The 21,631-nt window shown below is 37.3% G+C and overlaps 2 protein-coding genes across 2 annotated transcripts; one reads left to right on the top strand and one right to left on the bottom strand.

Moving 5' to 3' along the window:
* Positions 1–3,206: 3,206 nt before the first annotated feature.
* On the top strand, positions 3,207–13,786 carry LOC123658120 (GDP-L-fucose synthase). The gene is made up of 8 exons (XM_045593586.1): positions 3,207–3,389; positions 3,493–3,647; positions 4,365–4,479; positions 4,766–4,894; positions 6,701–6,774; positions 9,025–9,164; positions 13,167–13,295; positions 13,513–13,786. The coding sequence occupies exons 2-8, from the start codon at positions 3,493–3,495 to the stop codon at positions 13,746–13,748; spliced, it is 978 nt and encodes a 325-aa protein (XP_045449542.1). The 5' UTR covers positions 3,207–3,389; the 3' UTR covers positions 13,749–13,786.
* Positions 13,787–14,654: 868 nt separating this feature from the next.
* LOC123658116 (phenylalanine--tRNA ligase alpha subunit) lies at positions 14,655–21,631 on the bottom strand. The gene is made up of 6 exons (XM_045593583.1): positions 21,280–21,631; positions 20,838–21,189; positions 18,649–18,926; positions 17,983–18,120; positions 16,659–16,866; positions 14,655–14,901 (listed from the first exon to the last, which is right to left on the bottom strand). Exons 1-6 carry the CDS (start codon positions 21,550–21,552, stop codon positions 14,681–14,683), a joined length of 1,470 nt encoding a protein of 489 aa, XP_045449539.1. The 5' UTR covers positions 21,553–21,631; the 3' UTR covers positions 14,655–14,680.

Genomic DNA, 21,631 nt, shown 5'->3' on the forward strand with positions numbered 1-21,631 from the left:
CCAAATTTAATACTAAAATTCAATCAATATTACAATAATTAAAATTAATTATTATTACTTTGAGATTTTTTTTTATTCCTCTGCGAACTAAACAATAACTATTTTGTTAAATTTCACACGGATGAAGTAGGGGACACAGCTAGTATTAAATATAATTTATGCAACACAAAATATACAGGTGCTTAATTATTGTAAAAACTATGGTATTTCGTAATAATGGCAAGAATGTTTAACAGTATTTTCCCGTTAAATCGAATTTGTATCTACTTTGGCTCGTTGACAACTTGACACAATTAAATAATCATCTGTATGAATAACAATGAATGTTGCTAGGCGCATAACTCGAAAATGGCTCGACTAATTCGGCTAATTTATTTTTCCTACCATCCTTAAGGCCCACGGAAGGTTATGATATTAAAAAAAAAAAGTTTATTTGTACTAAACTTTCGACAGAAGCTTATCCGAGCAGCTAGTTTAAAATAAATTACAAAAAAAACTCGAACTAGGTCAAGTATATTTCTTATGTATTTTAATGCACTGAATTTAAATCTCAACAAGTTGATTCAGTCGGTGAACCATTCAAATTCGAAGTAAATTTGTAAACATTGGAATTATCTTAACGATATAAATTTTATGTGACCAACTGAGCCTCAAATTCGGATTTAGCGCCTTAAATAGCTAAGGTTATATAGCGTCTATATAACCTTAGCTATTTAAGGTTGTCTAGTTAATGGTGCAGAGCACTTTTTAGAGCCGTTGTAATTATTATGCATTACCATAATATGATACTTATTTTATTGTTCCGCATAATTTCATATTCTTTTTTTGTGTCTGATTGAAAGAAAATACTTTATAGTTATATAGATATAAAATAATGTTTTATTGTTTGTGTATCATAATGTATTATTTTAAAACTTTTATTTATCTTGCAATATTTGTATGATGTACGTATATGTTCAGAGCAAATATTGCACTCAATTTTTATTTAAGTGAAAAGGTTTACTGAGACAAACTCGTGAAATAAAATGACGTCACTCTAAATCTTATATAGTGGACTTTTAAAGATAAACTGATTATTTTTAACGCACTACTATAATACGAGTATCTAATAAAAGGGATTGTTGAAAATAAGTCGAAAAATAAAGGGACGTTACCTACTCTAAATGCAATATGGCAGACTTCTAAAGACTAAGTTTTTTATGCTTTCTTAGATTATGGGTATGGAGTGTAGAAGGGAAAAAGTGTCCAGCTGTACGCTTTAAATAACAGTTCAAAAACCTTCCACAATCGCGTTGGTGTAGACAAAAGGTATGGTATGAATATAGCAATCATAGTTCAAATTTCGATCATCAAAAATATGATATGAAGTTAGCAATTACAGAGAACTTGAAGTATTTTAAGATTTACCTACCTATTACCTACCTATTTACCCGTATGCTAATGTAGCGGCACCCCAATTAAATTTATTTCGACGGACACTTTCTGATATATAAACATTATGCTCCTCCCTTCTACATAATTATGGGTATCGAATGGAAGAATTTTCTAGGAATATCAGACTTAGAAACCTGTCCAGTGATAACTAAAAATAAAAAAATTAAATAAATGTAAAGAACTTATTATAGGACAAATTTTTATTTTAATTACGCTAAAATAAAATTAACTTTATAATCAACATACATATAACGACGTTTTACACAATCTAATATATAAAATTCTCGTGTCATGGTGTTAGACATTGAACTCCTCCGAAGCGGCTCGATCGATTTTAATGAAATTTTGTGGTCATATCGGGTAGGTCTGAGAATCGGCCAACATCTATTTTTCATACCCCTAAGTTATAAGGGGATTAAGCGGGTTAATAACATATATGGCAAAGAAACGTTTGCGGGGTTTAAATAATTTTACTGGAATGAAGTTCCTTACGGCACGCTTGAAATTTGGCTGGGCGACCGAACTGAAAAAATGTGATACTAAAACCGTAAGAAAAATATATAACGGAAGTGACGTAATATCAGTCACACGACTGTATAATATGACGTTTGTAAAACTAAAATATTACTAGTAAACTTTATTAAAAATATTTATGTAATTTTAGACTGTCGACAAAAATAAATAAAGACATGTTTTTATTTCATTTAATAGTTTGAATTATTATTATTATTATTTTGTTTGATTTATTTTATTTTACGGTATTTGTTTTTTCTAAAATACTAAATTTCCTAAATACTTTTATGTACTTAATTAAAAACCAATCAACAAAATTAAAAAAAAAAATCAGGAACTAGAAAATATTTTTTTCAAATTGTGTTGCTTCTATACTATCCGAAGGAACTTCGTTCCTACCTGGTGTCCCATGACACCACATAATTTAATTAGGTGCAACTTTGTTGAAGTATTTTATCAAACATTATATGTATTTACAATTCACAATTTAAGAACTAAATATTTACAGATAGTTTTGGTATAAATCATGTCCGCGTAGAATTGTTAAAAGAGTGCTGGCAGCATTTCCCCGTTGAGTGGCTATGCCGATTCTCTGGGTAAAAAATGCAACAACTCCCTTGTCACCAGTGGAGGCAATAAGACTAGGAGTTATCTCATTTAAAATATTTTTAGCACTGCTACTCTAAGGTCCAAGCGTTTCGACTGCAAACGGCACAAATATGTAATTTGGAATTAGTGACGAATAGTTGTGCCGTTTAGTTGTTTCAGCTTTTTCCGCTGCGGCTCCCACTTTTAAGGCTGTTTCTCTGACATGAGACGGAGCAAGTGTGTCAACGCAGATTGCGTCCCACAAAAGCGTCCTTGCCCTTTCTCAGGGAACCAACGTCAATCCATCGGGTCTCTTGGCATCATCGCGACTAATTCCAGTAGGCTCGATAAAAGCAGAAACATCGATGGTTGCAAGAGCTTTTTTTATCTTTCGCAAGATTTACCTTTGTAGATAAATAACTTGAATTAAATAATAGATCTGATTGATTTTAATTTTTAAAATTTTCAAACGAAAGAAAATTGACTTTGATTTTTTTTGATATTGTATTTGCTATTTTGCTCATTTGTAATGTTCACAGACCAACTAATTGTAATTTGGTAATGTTACCCTTAAATTCAGTACAATATAAGGTCTTATTTTCAATGTACTCTGATACTCTTTGGTTATTTGGTACTCTGTCTGTAGCAGTCTGTGGTAATGTTCCTTTTTGTTTTTGGCATTGAAGTGTTGATGTGTTCATGTCATGTTCATGTAATTGCCTATGCCGGTAACAATAAAATTAACAGCTGATAAACCAAAATTGCTTACGTACTAAATCTCAATAATAAAATAATTCTACAATTGTTTCATTGTGATTTGCAGAATAAACACATAAATAAAACTTTATTTAACGGTCTGTTGTGTTTATTTATGTGGAAAGTTTGTTGAATTAATTATAAGTTTTGCATTAAAGATTTATTAATAACATACCATATACTTACCTTCCATATCATCAGATGAGTGGAGAGAAAAGTATTATACTCGTTACTGGTGGTTCCGGTCTCGTTGGACAGGCGATCAAAACCGTTGTCGAGGAAGAAAAAAAAGGAGATGCAGAAAGAGCTAGCAATGAAACATGGATATTTTGTTCCTCTAAAGATGCTGATCTTAGGTAATTCCAGATTACATTTGTAACAACTAATATCTGCATGTAAATAATTATGCTTATTATTTTAATATTTAATTTATTTACGACAACTTACAAAACACTAATATAGAGATTACAAATAGATTTTAAAATAAAACCAGTTATAATTGTTATAGCAACAATAAACCGATATACTAGTTATTTTAAGCACCTATTTAAATATTTAAAACATTACATTAGAGTTGCTGTTAACAGTAATTAAAAACTATGTAGAATCTCGACAAGCCCGTTGGCACAGTTTGTAGTGACCCTTCTTTCTGCTCCGAGGGTTGTGGGTTCGATCCCCACCCCGAGTCTGGGTGTAATATAAATATTTATATATATGTGTAATTTTTATATTAATAAGTATGTTTATTAAAAAAAAATAATGTAGGAACAGATGACCATATGTGTATTGTGTAGACACTTATTCAATTGTGTAGTTGAAATTTAAATATATTTTATATTACAAACTAGATGACTGAAGTCATTAAGTATATATGAAGGGGCTTATAACTAAGTATTAACTTGATACTCATTTTATAAAAGTTTAATTTAATTTAAAGATATTTAGAAGATTTCATATTCTTGTTTTAATCTAATTTATGTATGCATAGTATGTATGTATAGTATGTATGTATAGTATGTATGTATAGTATGTATGTATAGTATATTATTTGAATTAAAAAAATATATTTGTAGAGACAAAGCCCAGACAGAAGCACTCTTTGAGAAGCACAAGCCTACCCATGTTATTCACCTAGCAGCGATAGTTGGTGGTCTGTTCGAGAACATGGCACATAATTTGGAATTCTTCGTAAGTTGCTATTATTAAATAGTTATCTATTGTTACTAACATTAAATTTGCAATTTGAACTTTTTAGAAAAGGTAAAAAATATCACTAGATTAAATCCTAAATTGAACAAACAAATATTTAAAAATAATGATAACAACTGCAATCATTAATTAATTAAATTATAAGTTAATAATTTTTGGCTTCAATTCATTAAAATATTAGCAGAATTATAAAAGGCCTCAGTATCACTTTGTTAATATTAAATATGTATTACCTAATAAAATTAGAATAACATGTTTTTTTCAGAGCGAGAATATGGCTATTAATGACAATGTGCTCCACGCTTGTTTCAAAAACGATGTAAAGAAAGTCGTCTCCTGCCTCTCAACGTGCATCTTTCCAGACAAAATTACATATCCCATTGATGAAACTATGGTATGTGTTTATTGATTTAATTTATTTTACTAGTCTTTCTGAGGTGATATATATTAGCTTCATATTTATATAAATTCATAACAATTAAATTAGTAACTTAAGAATCCTCCTATGTTATAATTCCCTTTTTTGTTAAAGTTGCTTACAAAAGGGATGGTGTTGTTTAAACTGCTGGATTCACTGGAACTGAGGTAGGGCACAGCAGGAATTTCTTGCTCAAAATATGGAGCAGCCTGACTGGGGAAGTACCTCGACCTTACAGAAGACCACAGCTAAATAATACTGATTTCCAGCAGTATTGTGTTCCTGTTGGTGAGTAAGGTGACCAGAGCTCCTGGGGGGATTGGGGATTGGGTCGGCAACGCGCTTGCGATGCTTCTGGTGTTGCAGGCGTCTATAGGCTACGGTAATCTCTTACCATCAGGTGAGCCGTACGCTTGTTTGCCGAACAAGTGATATAAAAAAAAATTCAGTGCAAAAAAACTCATTTTCACATAAGTCAAAATTGGTCCATCCGTTAAAAAGCTACAATGACAGCGACAGACAAACAGACATTGGCGTCAAACTTGTCACACCCCTCTTTTTATGTTTCTATTGCTCATTGGTTCAAAAACATACTAAGAGGTACAAAAGGGTATTTATTTTAATATATGCAAAAAAATTAAATAATTTTTTTTTGATCCTAACTTGGCATAAGACAAATGAAAACTTTCATCGTAATAAATATAAATGTACAGCTAATTGAACAACAAGATTATCAGTTAATCAGATAATAAACGGCCTTGCTAGTAAAAATGTTATTGTACAATGTACCAATTGTGTATAATGGTGATGACTAGCAGAAAAATATGTGTAGATATAATATTTTATGTACGCTTATCAATGTTATCACAACGAATAAGTTAAAAACTGAAACCTACTATGACAAAAAAAAAAAATAGTAAGTTACTTTACGTCCTATAGAGTGCGCTACATTCTATACAATAATGTGACACCATACAGTCTGTAACAAGCAGACAATTAAGACGACTGAGGCTGACGATATGACGAGTAGGTTGGGAGAAGTGAGGAAAAAGATACATGAACAGATGAACATACATACATACTGCTGAAATTATAACCTTTTTGACTTTGCCGTAGTCGGATAAAAAGCAGAAATATTTCCATAAACATAATTGTTTGTTATCAAACGAAATAAAACCAACTTGCACATGAATAGGAATAAGTTTGAGTTATCAGATCAGGTCAGATCTAGCTCAAATTTATATGAGACACATGACAAGTAATAGATTTCGAATTACTTGCCTTTTTAAGTTGGTTAAAAAAGTATATAACATCCCATGTTATATTATTGAGACATTATTGATATTTTTTTTTGTACAATATTATCAAATCTATATAGTTACATAATTATAATTAAAATTTTACTTCTTATATTCAATAATAATTTAAAGATTTTAGCCATTAGGGTATCAAACTTAAAGCTTTACAAAGTCTAAAAAAGCCACTATCTATATTTTTTAATTTTTATTATATAAACAACATCCACGGGCTCTTAGTCTCCCATGCCATTTGTACTACATAAAATATTTGAAAAACACACTCCGTATATATAATATTATGGCGTGCGGTTTTTTTTACAATAGTCTAACTTCAGACGGGCAGTTCTGAAACTGTCTAGAATTGCTAGGATGGTCTGACTCTGACACTCTAGGTTAATCATTCATTCGATCATCATGATAATATGATATTGTCTCGGTTAATAAATTATTTGATTGTGATTATATGATGACATTATTATTTCAGGTTCACAATGGTCTTCCTCATCCATCAAATTATGGTTATAGTTATGCAAAGAGAATGGTTGATATTTTAAACAGGTAAGTTTCAATATCACTGATTTCTCGTATGTATTGTTAGTGGCGTGGCGGGGGGAGGTTTTGTTTTTTTGTAGCGCTTTGTTACATTAGCGCGCTTCAAAAATTCTATGGTAAGGTAGCCAAGCTACATATAGTAGCTGATGGCGGGGGGAGGTGGCATCATGCCCCTGGTCCTACTCACAAAACAAAAAAAAACTACTGGAGATATCATATGGTTTTCGAACGTCGGGGGGGGGGGGGGGGAGGTATTGTGCTCAGGCGCGAGTTAAGCTCGAAACGTCACTGTGTATTATACCTAGTTTTGGGCACGGGTGTTGAGCACTTTCAACCACTTTTCAACAACACTAACAGAACTAATTTTTACGTCAAGAGGAATAAATGGCACATTGTTAATAATTACAAAGTTCATATTGGAGTAAGAAATTTTTGTCAGATATTTATGACTGTCACTAAACTGTGATTAGGAGCCATCCATCAATTAGGTCACACGAATGTCACGATTTTGACTCCTCCCCCATTCTTGTCACAGCTGGTCACATTTATGAGTGTACCCACCTAGTGTCTCGTCATATATTTTACAATTGTACACCTAGAAGTTATTAAATGGAAACATTAGTTTTCAAATTCAAGTAGGTCAAATAGTCAAATAGGCGTCTCCGCGCTGGAGGGTATCCATGATGGATTTTCCCCACGTAAAAAATCACATCCATCTTGCTTGAAGGCGGAGTAACGTTGGGCACACGTGTTCGCTATGCGCAGGTGTTACTATCGTATGTTCATCGTATGATTTGCGTGCTTGGTCTTTAGGGATGCGGAGAATCATGGTGTTGAGTCCCTCGTCCGCCATCGCAAAGGGAGGATCCTCCAAGCAGACGGGTGTTGTGTCTGGCGGGCTACCGACCCAACGGTTGTTCTCGGGTTCTTGTATATATACTCAATCACTTTGAAAACTTTGATAGCGCGATGTAGGATACGTCAGTTTTTCTTCTAATTACGTAGTTCGTAGTCGCGCGATAGATGTCGCCACAGGTCCAATATCATAAACGGCAGTGGAAGCTGTAGCGAATTGGGACACAACAATACTAACAATTACATATAATATATTTTGAAATGTGATCTCAATTTTGGCCCACTACCCATGGTCACTCACAACACACCCCCTCCCCCGCGACAGAGGTGATAGGCAATTCTCGCTGCTATATGGAGTAGATGGTACAAGTGAAATTAAATAGCTGCCATGGACAAAACCCTCCTAGTCAAAATGGAAAGATACCGTACCGACGATTTGATTTTTATGGCGCTGGGATAGAGCGTCGTAAACGGTTCCCCTGGGGCACCCAGTCCGTCAAACTCAGTCTTTACCCCAGCAACCGGGGCTTTGCTGGAATGGACCCCTATATCCCTGGGTTCTCGTGGGAACAGTCTTGAGAAATTATCAAAACAATGGAGGTGATAGAGAAACCAATGGACTTCACGCCTGATAAGCAGTCAGCGACGAGAGGGAAGAAGAGTTCAGAGCTGTGGAGGCGTCTCGAGGATATATAGATAACGCGGATGACGTTGCTGTCTTGAACACCAACATTCACAAAGAATAGAAGGCTAAATTAGTGGGTATAGCATCTGCCTTTACAAAGTTAAAGACTCTAGAGGAGGAACTAAGGAAAAAGTAGAAATGGCCCATTAAAACTGAAATGACTGGATGCTGGTCGACCCTGGGAGTGACGGGACAGCGAGTTCACTGACCAAACGGGTATTAGCCGCAACTCAAAACGCAAGAAAAAGGAGACATTGAAAGTAGGAAATAGCCGGCTGAAAAAGAAGAAGAAGAGAAGACTTACTCCACCCGTAGAGATGACACTACAACGAAGGCGGATATTTTCGAAGTCCTTAAAAAAGCGGCTGGTGAGGATTGCCAAATCACAGAGAATGCGATCCACAGTATTGCCTAAGTCCTATATAGCTATCCAGACTGCCCAAGTCACACGAGCAGTAGCTAAAAAAGTGCCAGGGAATATGCCAAGAGCAGAATCGGCTGGGTCAACTGCCACATAGGAGGAGTATAGAAACCAACTTGGTGTTTTAACTGCCACCTCTATGGTCATCTCTCGGTTAACTAGGTAAAAGTTCTGAAATAGACGGCCCCTTCTACCGTGATATTTCATAGTCCTATAAATTCTCAGCAACTAGTCAAGAATGATAATTTTTGAATGAATTATGAAATGACATAAGAGTATTTCTCTGTGCCCACAGAGGCTACCATGAACAGCACGGCTGCATGTTTACTTCGGTGATCCCCTGCAATGTGTTCGGTGCGCACGACAACTACAGCGTGAGCGCCGCGCACGTCGTGCCCGCGCTCGTGCGCCGCATGCACGACGCCGCGCTCGCCGGTGAGGGAGGGAGTGAGTGAGTGAGTGTGTGTCCCGTGCGCCACAACTACAGCGTGAGCGCCGCGCACGTCGTGCCCGCGCTCGTGCGCCGCATGCACGACGCCGCGCTCGCCGGTGAGGGAGGGAGTGAGTGAGTGAGTGTGTGTCCCGTGCGCCACAACTACAGCGTGAGCGCCGCGCACGTCGTGCCCGCGCTCGTGCGCCGCATGCACGACGCCGCGCTCGCCGGTGAGGGAGGGAGTGAGTGAGTGAGTGTGTGTCCCGTGCGCCACAACTACAGCGTGAGCGCCGCGCACGTCGTGCCCGCGCTCGTGCGCCGCATGCACGACGCCGCGCTCGCCGGTGAGGGAGAGAGTGAGAGTGAGTGAGTGTGTGTCCCGTGCGCCACAACTACAGCGTGAGCGCCGCGCACGTCGTGCCCGCGCTCGTGCGCCGCATGCACGACGCCGCGCTCGCCGGTGAGGGAGGGAGTGAGTGAGTGAGTGTGTGTCCCGTGCGCCACAACTACAGCGTGAGCGCCGCGCACGTCGTGCCCGCGCTCGTGCGCCGCATGCACGACGCCGCGCTCGCCGGTGAGGGAGGGAGTGAGAGTGAGTGAGTGTGTGTCCCGTGCGCCACAACTACAGCGTGAGCGCCGCGCACGTCGTGCCCGCGCTCGTGCGCCGCATGCACGACGCCGCGCTCGCCGGTGAGGGAGGGAGTGAGAGTGAGTGAGTGTGTGTCCCGTGCGCCACAACTACAGCGTGAGCGCCGCGCACGTCGTGCCCGCGCTCGTGCGCCGCATGCACGACGCCGCGCTCGCCGGTGAGGGAGGGAGTGAGTGAGTGAGTGTGTGTCCCGTGCGCCACAACTACAGCGTGAGCGCCGCGCACGTCGTGCCCGCGCTCGTGCGCCGCATGCACGACGCCGCGCTCGCCGGTGAGGGAGGGAGTGAGTGAGTGAGTGTGTGTCCCGTGCGCCACAACTACAGCGTGAGCGCCGCGCACGTCGTGCCCGCGCTCGTGCGCCGCATGCACGACGCCGCGCTCGCCGGTGAGGGAGGGAGTGAGAGTGAGTGAGTGTGTGTCCCGTGCGCCACAACTACAGCGTGAGCGCCGCGCACGTCGTGCCCGCGCTCGTGCGCCGCATGCACGACGCCGCGCTCGCCGGTGAGGGAGGGAGTGAGAGTGAGTGAGTGTGTGTCCCGTGCGCCACAACTACAGCGTGAGCGCCGCGCACGTCGTGCCCGCGCTCGTGCGCCGCATGCACGACGCCGCGCTCGCCGGTGAGGGAGGGAGTGAGTGAGTGAGTGTGTGTCCCGTGCGCCACAACTACAGCGTGAGCGCCGCGCACGTCGTGCCCGCGCTCGTGCGCCGCATGCACGACGCCGCGCTCGCCGGTGAGGGAGGGAGTGAGTGAGTGAGTGTGTGTCCCGTGCGCCACAACTACAGCGTGAGCGCCGCGCACGTCGTGCCCGCGCTCGTGCGCCGCATGCACGACGCCGCGCTCGCCGGTGAGGGAGGGAGTGAGAGTGAGTGAGTGTGTGTCCCGTGCGCCACAACTACAGCGTGAGCGCCGCGCACGTCGTGCCCGCGCTCGTGCGCCGCATGCACGACGCCGCGCTCGCCGGTGAGGGAGTGAGTGAGAGTGAGTGAGTGTGTCCCGTGCGCCACAGCTACAGCGTGAGCGTCACATGCACGACGCTGCGCTTTCTGGTGAGTGTGAGTGTGTATGTGAGTGAGTGTAAGAGTGAATGAGTGTAAGAGTGAATGAGTGTAAGAGTGAACGAGTGTAAGAGTGAACGAGCGTAAGAGTGTAAGAGTGAACGAGTGTAAGAGTGAACGAGCGTAAGAGTGTAAGAGTGAACGAGCGTAAGAGTGTAAGAGTGAACGAGTGTAAGAGTGAACGAGTGTAAGAGTGAACGAGTGTAAGAGTGAACGAGTGTAAGAGTGAACGAGTGTAAGAGTGAACGAGTGTAAGAGTGAACGAGTGTAAGAGTGAACGAGTGTAAGAGTGAACGACTGTAAGAGTGAACGACTGTAAGAGTGAACGACTGTAAGAGTGAACGACTGTAAGAGTGAACGACTGTAAGAGTGAACGACTGTAAGAGTGAACGACTGTAAGAGTGAACGACTGTAAGAGTGAACGACTGTAAGAGTGAACGACTGTAAGAGTGAACGACTGTAAGAGTGAACGAGGGTAAGAGTGAACGAGGGTAACAGTGAACGAGTGTAAGAGTGAACGAGTGTAAGAGTGAATGAGTGTGTGTGCGTGTGTGTGTGAGTATATAGAGTGTGTGAATTTTATCATTATTCTCGTATTACTTTATGGATATTTTTGGGCGGGATAAAATATAATTTTTATCTAGTTATAATCAGTATCTACTGATTTCTATAAGCGTACCTACAGTAGTACAATAATGAATTAAGCTTAACTTCCCAAAATTATAAAAATGGAGTAGGTGTAAATAAGTTTCCACCGTTTTGAGAGAGAAGGCGCGGCATGAAATTTATGTTAGAATATTCAGATTATAACCGGATTAGAAATTAAGTTGCTCATTAGAACAACATAAAACAATATTGATAACTTTGCATTAGCATCATTATTTTTTTTTTGACGATGTCTAAATTTGAACCAAGTAACCGTCACTTGCGGGAATTTACTTCTTTAATTAAAAAAAAATCTGCAGCTGAGGCGCATCGATTATATTAGAGAACATGGTTTCAAAAGTTTAAAAACGGTAATTTAGACGTTGCTTCTGGTGTTGCAGACGTCTATGGCGCTACGGTAATCGCTTACCATCAGATGGGCCGTACGCTTGTTTGCCAACTTAGTTATATATAAAAAAACCTACCAATCCCCTCCAAGAGCTCTCACCTTTCTCACCACAGAAACACAACACTGCTTAAAATCAGTATTATTTAGATTTGATCTTCGCTTGTTCCCTGTGGGCCGCTCCATATTTGAGCAGGAAATTTCCTGCTGTGCCCCACAAGTTGCCCAAAAAATTTACGACGATGCAGAATTCAAGGAATTATTAGAAAGAGATTCGTCTTAAATAAAAGGAGTTTGCATTTACTATGGAAGTCACTGAGCAAGCAGTCTCACATCGTTAAATTTTTTTAGCAATAATTCATGAACAAGGTAATCGGGTTCCATACGAATATAAAGCCTAGGCATTCGTCTGTAGAGACGTTGAACGCCAATTATGCTTGAGTGAAATGTTAGGCATAAAAAATGTTTTTTTTTCTCCGCGCACTGGCGATGTAAAGTGGATACATTATGATAATCCAAAAAGAAAAAAATCATGGGAACTATCTGGCCAGCTCTGTCGGAGCAGCGGTTCACACCATATGAAAATTGGGTTGATTCTTAGATAGTTTCAAAAGGTACAGTTCTTCAGATGTGGAATCCGACTGTTGCCAGAAAGATGGGAAAAAGTAGTTACTGGTGTTGAACTAAACTTTTATTAAACTTAAACTACTGTGTGGCTACGGCACTAAAGAATTTAGCCACCCCCTCTCTTCCCGTGGGTGTCGTAAGAGGCGACTAAGGGATAACAAGGTTCCACAACCACCTTGGAACTTAAGAAGCCGACCGATGGCGGGATAACCATCCAACTGCTGGCTTTGAAATACACAGGCCGAAGACGGGCAGCAGCGTCTTCGGTGCGACAAAGCCAGTACTGCGGTCACCAACCCGCCTGCCCAGCGTGGTGACTATGGGCAAAACACATGAGTTTACGTTATTTTTGGCGTAAACTTGTGGAGGCCTATGTCCAGCAGTGGACTGTATAGGCTGTAATGATTGAAACTTAAACTACTGTTCTGTCACAATAAAGATTTAATTTTTGTTAAAAAACGGCGGAAACCTATTTGTACTCCAAATAAACTTCGAGGTTTTTTTCGAATTCTCTATTTGTGTGTGGCAACTATTTATTTTGAATTTAGATATTTTGTAGTGTATAGTGGTAATAAATAATTTGTATTTTTGAACGTAATATATTATTTTTATTCTTTTTAGGCGATAAAACATTCACAGTTCTCGGCACTGGCAAGCCACTGCGACAGTTCATCTATTCTTTAGACTTGGCGAAGTTGATGTTATGGGTGTTAAGGAATTATAACAGCGTGGAGCCTATTATTCTATCAGGTAAATTTTTAACTAGTTTTTCTATTAGTATTATTGAAAAAGAAATGCCTTAATAATCTGCTCATATAATAAAATATAATAAAAGATGTAATGGTGATGATGGTTCATAATTAAATAATAGAGGTTCATAATTATTATTAAAAACAAAGGTTAATATTATAAGAAATGCCTTCATATTAATAATCTACTATAAAGTCTATAAAAATTGTAATTTCAGTGGACGAGAAAGACGAAGTAACAATAAGAGATGTAGCAGAAGCAATAAAAAAGGCACACAACTACCAAGGAGAAATAGTCTACGACACAACAAAGGCCGACGGACAATATAAAAAGACGGCTTCGAATAAAAAATTGCGATCCCTGTACAAAGATTTTACTTTTACTCCTTTCGAGAAAGCTATTCAAGAATCTGTCAAATGGTTCATAGAGAATAGAGATCATGCCAGATTATAAATATAATATGTACTAATAAATATATATTTGTTAAAAAATACGTTTGCTTTTTGTCAGATTTCTTAACTGTATTTGAAATATATAAATAGTTTTTAACTTTATATTTAGTGTAAATAGAAATAAAAATGTATATTCAATAATATATTACATTTTAATTTGTACTTTTTTTTTAAATTATGTTTTAAATTCTGCTCACAATAAACCTGTATTTATTTGTGTCAAAATAATCTATATATTTGGATAAATGATAAATTAGGAAAGAATATAATTATTTATTTTAAGATGAATTTGATATAATATAAGCAGATAATTAAGATTGTCATTTGTAAAAATTAAGTTTTATGTATATATGTTGTGTATATAAATTAACTATTACACTTAAATAAAGTTCTTAAAAGTTTTTGTTAATATTGTTTTTCTTGTTACATTTAGCAATTTACACAAAAGCTTCAAAAGGCTATTGAGTCGTCATGTTACAACATAATTATTTATTCCTTATTTACAGTTATATAATGTTACATAGCCACTGATTCAGAAAGTGGATTCTGCTGAAAAGAAATAGCAAGAAATTCGAGTTATTCATGTTAACGTCATTATTATTATTAATTATTATTTTGACACAAATAACTGCAGGTTTATAGTGAGTACTATAAATCTGTAGTTATTTGTGTCAAATTATTTACTACTGAAAGCGTTATACAAGGTCATCAATCTATATCAAGGGCAAATAGAAATTTATCGAGCCTGCAGGTAGGGTTATTTTGGACTGTTTGTAGATTCACCTTGGGTCTAACGAGATCCCTAATATTGTTCTAACTATACTTGATTATGGTGTGTTGTTCGAAGGAGTCCCCAAAAAGAACTTAATTTAATTACATTGGGTTAATAGAAAAAAAAAAAAACATCTTTCAGTTCTAATAAATATATATTGTTCACTTATCAAGCCTACAGATGGGGTTATTTTGGACCATTTGTAGATCCACCTTGGGTCCCACAAGGTCCCTAATATTGTTCAATCCATACTTAATCATGGTTGGTCTTTCAAGAGAAAGTCCCCAAGCAATCACGTTCACGTCTTCGGGAAGACCCATTGGTAACAGCATTTCCGGTCTGAATACTCCCGAGTTACCGATTTCAATCCATTTTCCGAGACCTGTAATAAATAGGTATTGAATATATTTTAATTAATAATAATAGTTTATAATTAAATACTAAAATGTTATAAATAGGCTCCGAAACTAAAGAACCGATTTGAAAAATTCTTTCACTGTTGGGGAAGATACACTAGCCGCGGGTGACATACGTTATTTGAAATTTTTGTTACATACCCGTGCAAAGCCGGAGCGGGATGCTAGTATATACTAAAACAATAAGTGTAGTTTGTATGATACTCTAATCCTAAAATCTGCTCCTGCTATAGGGTATAAAATTACTCGTAACTTCTCGCAACAAGATTTAATTCTAAAACTCTTAAATATAGGATCATTTTAACAAACGTCTTTTGGGGGAATGTAAGGAACATGGTATAAAGTCCCTCATCCCTCATCGAAAAGCGAGGATTCTCCGATCAGACGAGTGTTGTGTCTGGTGGGCTACTGCCCCGACGGTTGTTGTCGGGTTCTTGTATATATATTCAATCACTCTGATAACTGATATCGCGATGTAGGTATACGTCAGTTTTCTCAAGTTTGTATGGCGCGAGATAGATGCCGCCACAGTCTTTTAGTGTCAAGTCTCCATAGCAAACGTATAATCGTGAATGGTCGGTAATTAACAGACTATTTTGAACTTTTCGCAATGAGATTAATGCGGAAACAACTTTTGTGATTTGTTAGAAAATTGTAACTTATTTAATGTTCGATTTGTAAGTGACTTATTCCTTTTAGAGGCATATTTATATTTTGAATCAATAGATGGAAAGGGTAGGTTTGTCGTTTGTCGTAAGAGGCGACTAAGGGATAAAACAGTTCCACTACCACCTTGGAACTTAAAAAGCCGACCGGTGGCGGGATAACTATCCAACGGCTGGCTTTCAAACACACAGGCCGAAGACGGGCAGCAGCGTCTTCGGTGCAACAAAGGCAGCCCTGCGGTCACCAACCCGCCTGCCCGGCGTGGTGTTTATGGGCAACACACATGAGTTCACGCCATTTTAGGCGCGAACTTGTGGAGGCCTATGTTCAGCAGTGGACTGCAATAGGCTGAAATGATGATGATGATGATGATGATGAGATGTAAAGTTATCATTTTTCAAAGTTTTATTTATTGGCTTAACTATAACTTATCTCCATTTTCTTTGACAACACAGATATAAATCTATAGATTGCCTTAGGTTGCTTTATATATATAGATTTCCTTGTTAAAAATTTTTGTGTTTGGATAATTTCATTTTAAAAACAGACTTTTGAGTTTAGTTTACGATAATACATTATGAAATATACAGATTGTAATATAAACGAGAAACCTGCATATGGTATATAAAAGTAAAACTTAATAATTTATTTTAATAATACTGGCTGTTGCGCTAGCGATCGCGGATTCGATCCCCGCGCATGGTATACACTTGTATTATTTTTATTTATAGTTAGTATGTTTGCCGTTGTCTGTGCGTTTATGCTTGTGTATTTTGTGTATTTCCCGAGAAAATTTCTATTGGGGGGCCGTTGAGTGTGGGATGGTCGTTGGAGTAGACGGGTCGTAGAGTGGAGACCGCGTCTTGGCAAACGCAGTGTGGGACGTCCTCCGGCCCGTTGGACCGACGATTTACGTAAGATTGCAAGTGTCGGCTGGATGAGGATTGCGGAAAACCGGGATGTCTGGCGCGAACTTGGGGAGGCCTATGTCCAGCAGTGGACTGCGATAGGCTGAAGTGTGAGTGTGGGGGCGATTAGGTGATAATGTCAAACATACCTTCGTGATACGCAAAGATCTCCATACTGGGTTCAGTGTAAGGGTTGTAGGCGGGTTTGAACTGTAGTTTATGGAATCCCAAGCGGCTGAAGAACGCGTCCAAAGTACTGATTAGATCTGCCAGTCCTAACCCTCGGTCGGCCACCACTCCTTCCACTTGATGAAACTCGGCTAGATGGGTCGCGTCTAGGGTTTCATTGCGGAACACCTAGAAATTGCATTAAGATTTGATTACATAATTTGTCTTAGATTTTGTGGAACTGGGTTCAAAATTGCCCAATTTTGGATAATAATTGTTTTATTTAGACTTGATCAGACATTGATCTTGGATATTGTGGAACTCGGTCTAATATTAGGAATAATTGGAATATGTCTGCTTTGTAAGCTACTAGAGTTTATTAATGAATCTATATCATCTTGTATATATTGTGATGTTTTCGTAAATTTTAAATTATGATTGTATTGAAACATTTCTTTTTATCTGATGAAAAAAGCATTCTTATTTCCACTGTACTTTTTATGTGTGCCTCATGACTTTTAACCGGGTGAACTCATTTTGGTTGGTGCTTATTAAGTGCTCCCATTTAAATTTCATTGAGATTTGACGATTAATTTTTGAGTTATGCCCAATGATGCGAGTTTAATTGAATTTCAAGGAAAAGTTTGTTCAAAAGAAATACTTGTGCTGAATAACGTATAGTTTATATCATGTCTATAAAACCATTATCGTAAATAATCCATTATTTTAGAACAAATTTCATTAGCTTAAAAAAAGGTTATAATGAGTTAACTTTACGAGATAGACATATTCTATCGTGAATCTTTTCTTAGAATTTTTAATGGTGATCAAGTCTGTCGATCAATACATAGTTTTTGGGTAGGTTTAACAAATGAATATTTTTTCCCGTTTTCCTAGCACATTTTATGAATGCTCAAGGTCAATAGGGATCTATTGGTCGTAGCATGATGATATATAGCCTAGCCTTCCTCGGTATACAGACTTTTCAACATAAAAAGATTTTCTCAATTCGAACATACAGTTTTTGAAATTAGCGCATTTAAACAAATAAACAAACTTATCAGCTTGATAATATTAGTATAGATAAGGTTATAAAACTTAAATATTATTTTTTCGTCTATATCTTGATGATATGATGGTAACACTTTTATGTCTAAGTCGTACAATTAAACTTTTTAAGTGTGTTTTTAAACTATAGAAAGAATCAAAATGTATTATCTACAGTATACAATATTTGTATTTTATACTTGACCGGCTTATTGTTATTATCTCACTACAATAAGCATAAGATAAACTGAGTCATACCTTATCTATACTGAAGTACTTTTGAGGCTGGAAGCCCTTCTGAGCGAGGGCATAAAGCATACGAGCGCTGACCGCCGTCGTGTGTGTCCGGAGCAGGTTCTTCTGAGCCTCTTCTAGCTTCCAGTCGTACTTGTAACCCTAGAAAAATTTATTAATTTACTTTAAACTTCTTCTCCGTTGAGTACTGGTGAACTTACAGTGTTTACACTTAGTGTTTTAAAACAAATTATTTTTAAAAAAAAAGTTTTAATTTTTTTTTAATTTGTATTTATTGTTTCACAAATCTTATGCCTCTTTAAATCAATATTCAACAAATATAATAACGTGTGATTTGATAAATTAATGAATAGCTGAATAGTTCTCAGCCCATAAATAGCAATTAGTGTTATTTGACCTAAAGCTCTGAGCAAAGCCTAAATTTAAAAGGAAACCTTTTATAAATAATTGTGTTTGCTTGCACTCAGTGAAAAGTTATGCAGTATAATACAATATAGGACGACGAAAAAATGGTAAAGCAAATATGGACCACATGGCACTCAATCTTTCAATTTAAAAAAAAAATATATATATATAGTATAAAGTTCTGAGGTAACATGTACAAAAAAGAATACAATCGAATTGTGAACCTACTCCTTTTTTGCAAGTCGGCTAAAAATATATATTTACCTGAGACCCATAACCACCAACACTGTGAACTTTCTTGACCCTTTCTAGATAATCCATAGGGAACTTAGTAGACACAGCCGGTGAGGATATAAAGAACGTATCGTGAGCATCCCTCGCTGGGTGTTGTTGAGGTTGGAACAACGCATCGAAGTTCCAGAAAGAACTCTCTATGTATTGATTGGTTGGCATTTCTGTGAATCCCATTTCCAGGAAAATTTCACGGAACTCTGATCGTACTTTAAGTAGGGGATGTAAGTGACCACATTCGGGTGGTTGACCTGTTGACAATGAAAATTGTTTTAATTGAAATTTTTCACTTGTATTAAAATGTTATTTCTAGTATTTTAGAAATATTCTAATTAAGCTCCTAGGATTAAGAACTGCTATAAATTTTCAGGTGTTTGAAGATATCTAGGAGTGCTGTCTCATGTGTCGGGTAAAAAAAAAAAAAACAAATAAACATGTATTATTTATTATAATTTTATACTTTATTGTACGCCACAAATATATTACAAACAAAGCATAAAGATAGTTACAGACAGTGAATTACGATGGGCGGACTTATGGCTAATTAGCCATTGCTTTCAGACAACCCAGACATAAAAAGGAAACTTATTATCAAAATTGGGTAGGTGGTGTAGATGTATAATAAACTTAAATACAAATGGCTACATACTAATACTTATAATAAAATAAAGAATTATCTATTATATATTTAATACATTCATAACACCAGAAGCTGTCAGTGTCGGACCATCCTAGTGATTCTAGACAGTTTTAGAACTGCTGGTCTGAAATTGAACTATTCTAAAAAAAATATTGGCAATAATATAGCAAATATTTTATGTAGTAAAAATGGCATGGGCAACTAAGAACCCGTGGATGTTGTTAATATATATTAAAAAAAAAATATGATTATAGAAATATTCTAATTATTGTTGTTAAGTGTAAATATTTAAAAGAGAATACATTTTAAAAGATCTTATGTAAATAATCATTACATAATACATAATAAAAGTTAAGTATGGTATGTAAAATGTCAATAATATTTATCATATTATTTAACCCTCACCTACACTCTTATGATTGATAACTTTACATTTATTGATAATAACACAAAAATAATGTTAAAATAATAACATTCACCTGTCTTGTTTATATGGTAAGGGTATATTAATAGTTAATACCATATTAATATTAAAATTTGTTTGTGAATCACTACACTGATAAAGATGTTTCAATTTTTGTGGTTTCTAGAAACATATTGCTAGCGAATAATCATTGTTACATATTTGTAAGATTAAATATGTTTTAAACTAAAAAATTTATCAACTTAATAGTGATTAATTCATTAAAATTTTAAGGTCAGCTAAAAGTAGTGTATTTAAACACAAAATATAATACCGTAATTTTTACTGGAGGATGAGTAAAATGTATAAGATTATAAAGTTATATAGGTTTATATTAAACGATTCTTCCAGGATAGGAACTTTTATTAAAAATGTCACTAACATCTTTGATTCATATCAACATTCACATTAATTGAACTGAGGTAAGGCACAGCAGGAAATTTTCTGCTCAAAATAAGGAGCAGGCCGACAGGTAGTACCTCGACCTTACAGAAGATTACTTCAGCCTATTGCAGTCCACTGCTGGATATAAGCATCTACAATGTCACGCAAAAAATAGCATGGCAGGCTGGCTTTGTCGCACAGAAGATGCTGCTGCCTGTCTTCAGCCTGTGTATTTCAAGGCCAGATGTTGGATGGTTATCCTGCCATTGGTCGGCTTTTTAAGTTCCAAGGTGGTAGTGAATATGTCTTATTTCTTAGTCGCCTCTTACGACACCCACAGGAAGAGAGAGGGTGGCTACATTCTTTACTGACATAAACACAGCAGTACAGAAGATCACAGCTAAATAGCACTGTTTTAAAGCAGTGTTATGTTCCTGTTGAGTAAGATGACCAGAGCTCCTAGGGGTAACTGGGAATGGGGTGACAACACGCTTGCTACGCTTCTAGTGTTGCAGACGTCTATAAGCTATGGTAATCTCTTACCATCAGGTGAGCCGTACACTTGTTGACTGATCTAGTTATATAAAAGAAAAATATCTAGACTATATACCTTATTAAGTGGATAAAAATAATTCTAGCATTTAAAGTGTTTAGATAAACCTTTTTATTACTTACCTAGTGCTGAGAAATTGTAAGGTTTGAATTCCAAGTGTTTCCAAGATCCGGTCAACAGCATATCACTTGTCAGATCAGTCTCTAGTTTCTTGATGGATGTCGCAAATTGTGGTCCCTTTGATAATAAGAAGCTCTTTATAGTGATCTCTTGCAGGAGCTTTCGTTTTTTGTAATCATTTCTAACATTGTCGGGTAAGTTGTCTATGCCCTTCTTTATCTCATTAAGATGGTCTTGGACTGTGTCTGTGATGGTCTCCACTTTCCGTTTAACTAGTGGTGCTCCAGATTTGTCAATGTATATCCAACCTAATGACATGGCTTTGCTAAAACCTACTTTTGCGTTTGGTACAGTCTGAAAATAAATTAATCAAATTAAATTAAATAGAACACAAGTTCAAATTCAAATTATTCTTATTGACATTAATAAGTCTTCTATTTATACCTTCATAACTTCAGCTTGAGCGATCCCATTTTCAGGAATACTCCTATACAAGACGGCTTCGTGGCTGCCCTTCTCAGCGACAAGCTTACCCTCTTCAGTTAATTCCCATTTTGTACTTTTTACAGGCTCCGAAACAACCATTTCGAGTGCCTCAACACTTTTCACTGCACCCACGATTTTTTGATGGTCTTCATTGAATTCACTAGCTAATTTCAAAGTGTCAACTTTATCACACCCTTCTAAGTATTTCAAAATTCTTTCATTTAACTCCATTTTTAAATAGTGCTTAAAAATAATATTGTATTTAGGTTAAATTCAACTTATAAGATTTGCACGGTCTGGCGTTGACATT

Source organism: Melitaea cinxia, chromosome 11 (genome assembly GCF_905220565.1).
Source record: "Melitaea cinxia chromosome 11, ilMelCinx1.1, whole genome shotgun sequence".
NCBI lineage: Eukaryota > Metazoa > Arthropoda > Insecta > Lepidoptera > Nymphalidae > Melitaea > Melitaea cinxia.

Bases quoted from the DNA above. Each gene is read 5' to 3' on its own strand.
- LOC123658120 (XM_045593586.1), top strand. From the start codon at position 3,493: ATGAGTGGAGAGAAAAGTATTATACTCGTTACTGGTGGTTCCGGTCTC. The intron at 4,480-4,765 runs GTAAGTTGCTAT...TGTTTTTTTCAG, and splicing joins CACATAATTTGGAATTCTTC to AGCGAGAATATGGCTATTAA. The intron at 6,775-9,024 runs GTAAGTTTCAAT...CTGTGCCCACAG, and splicing joins ATGGTTGATATTTTAAACAG to AGGCTACCATGAACAGCACG.
- LOC123658116 (XM_045593583.1), bottom strand. From the start codon at position 21,552: ATGGAGTTAAATGAAAGAATTTTGAAATACTTAGAAGGGTGTGATAAA. The intron at 18,121-18,648 runs GTAAATATATAT...AAATTTTTCTAG, and splicing joins TTGGTGGTTATGGGTCTCAG to GGTTACAAGTACGACTGGAA. The intron at 16,867-17,982 runs GTATGACTCAGT...TGCAATTTCTAG, and splicing joins AGTACTTCAGTATAGATAAG to GTGTTCCGCAATGAAACCCT.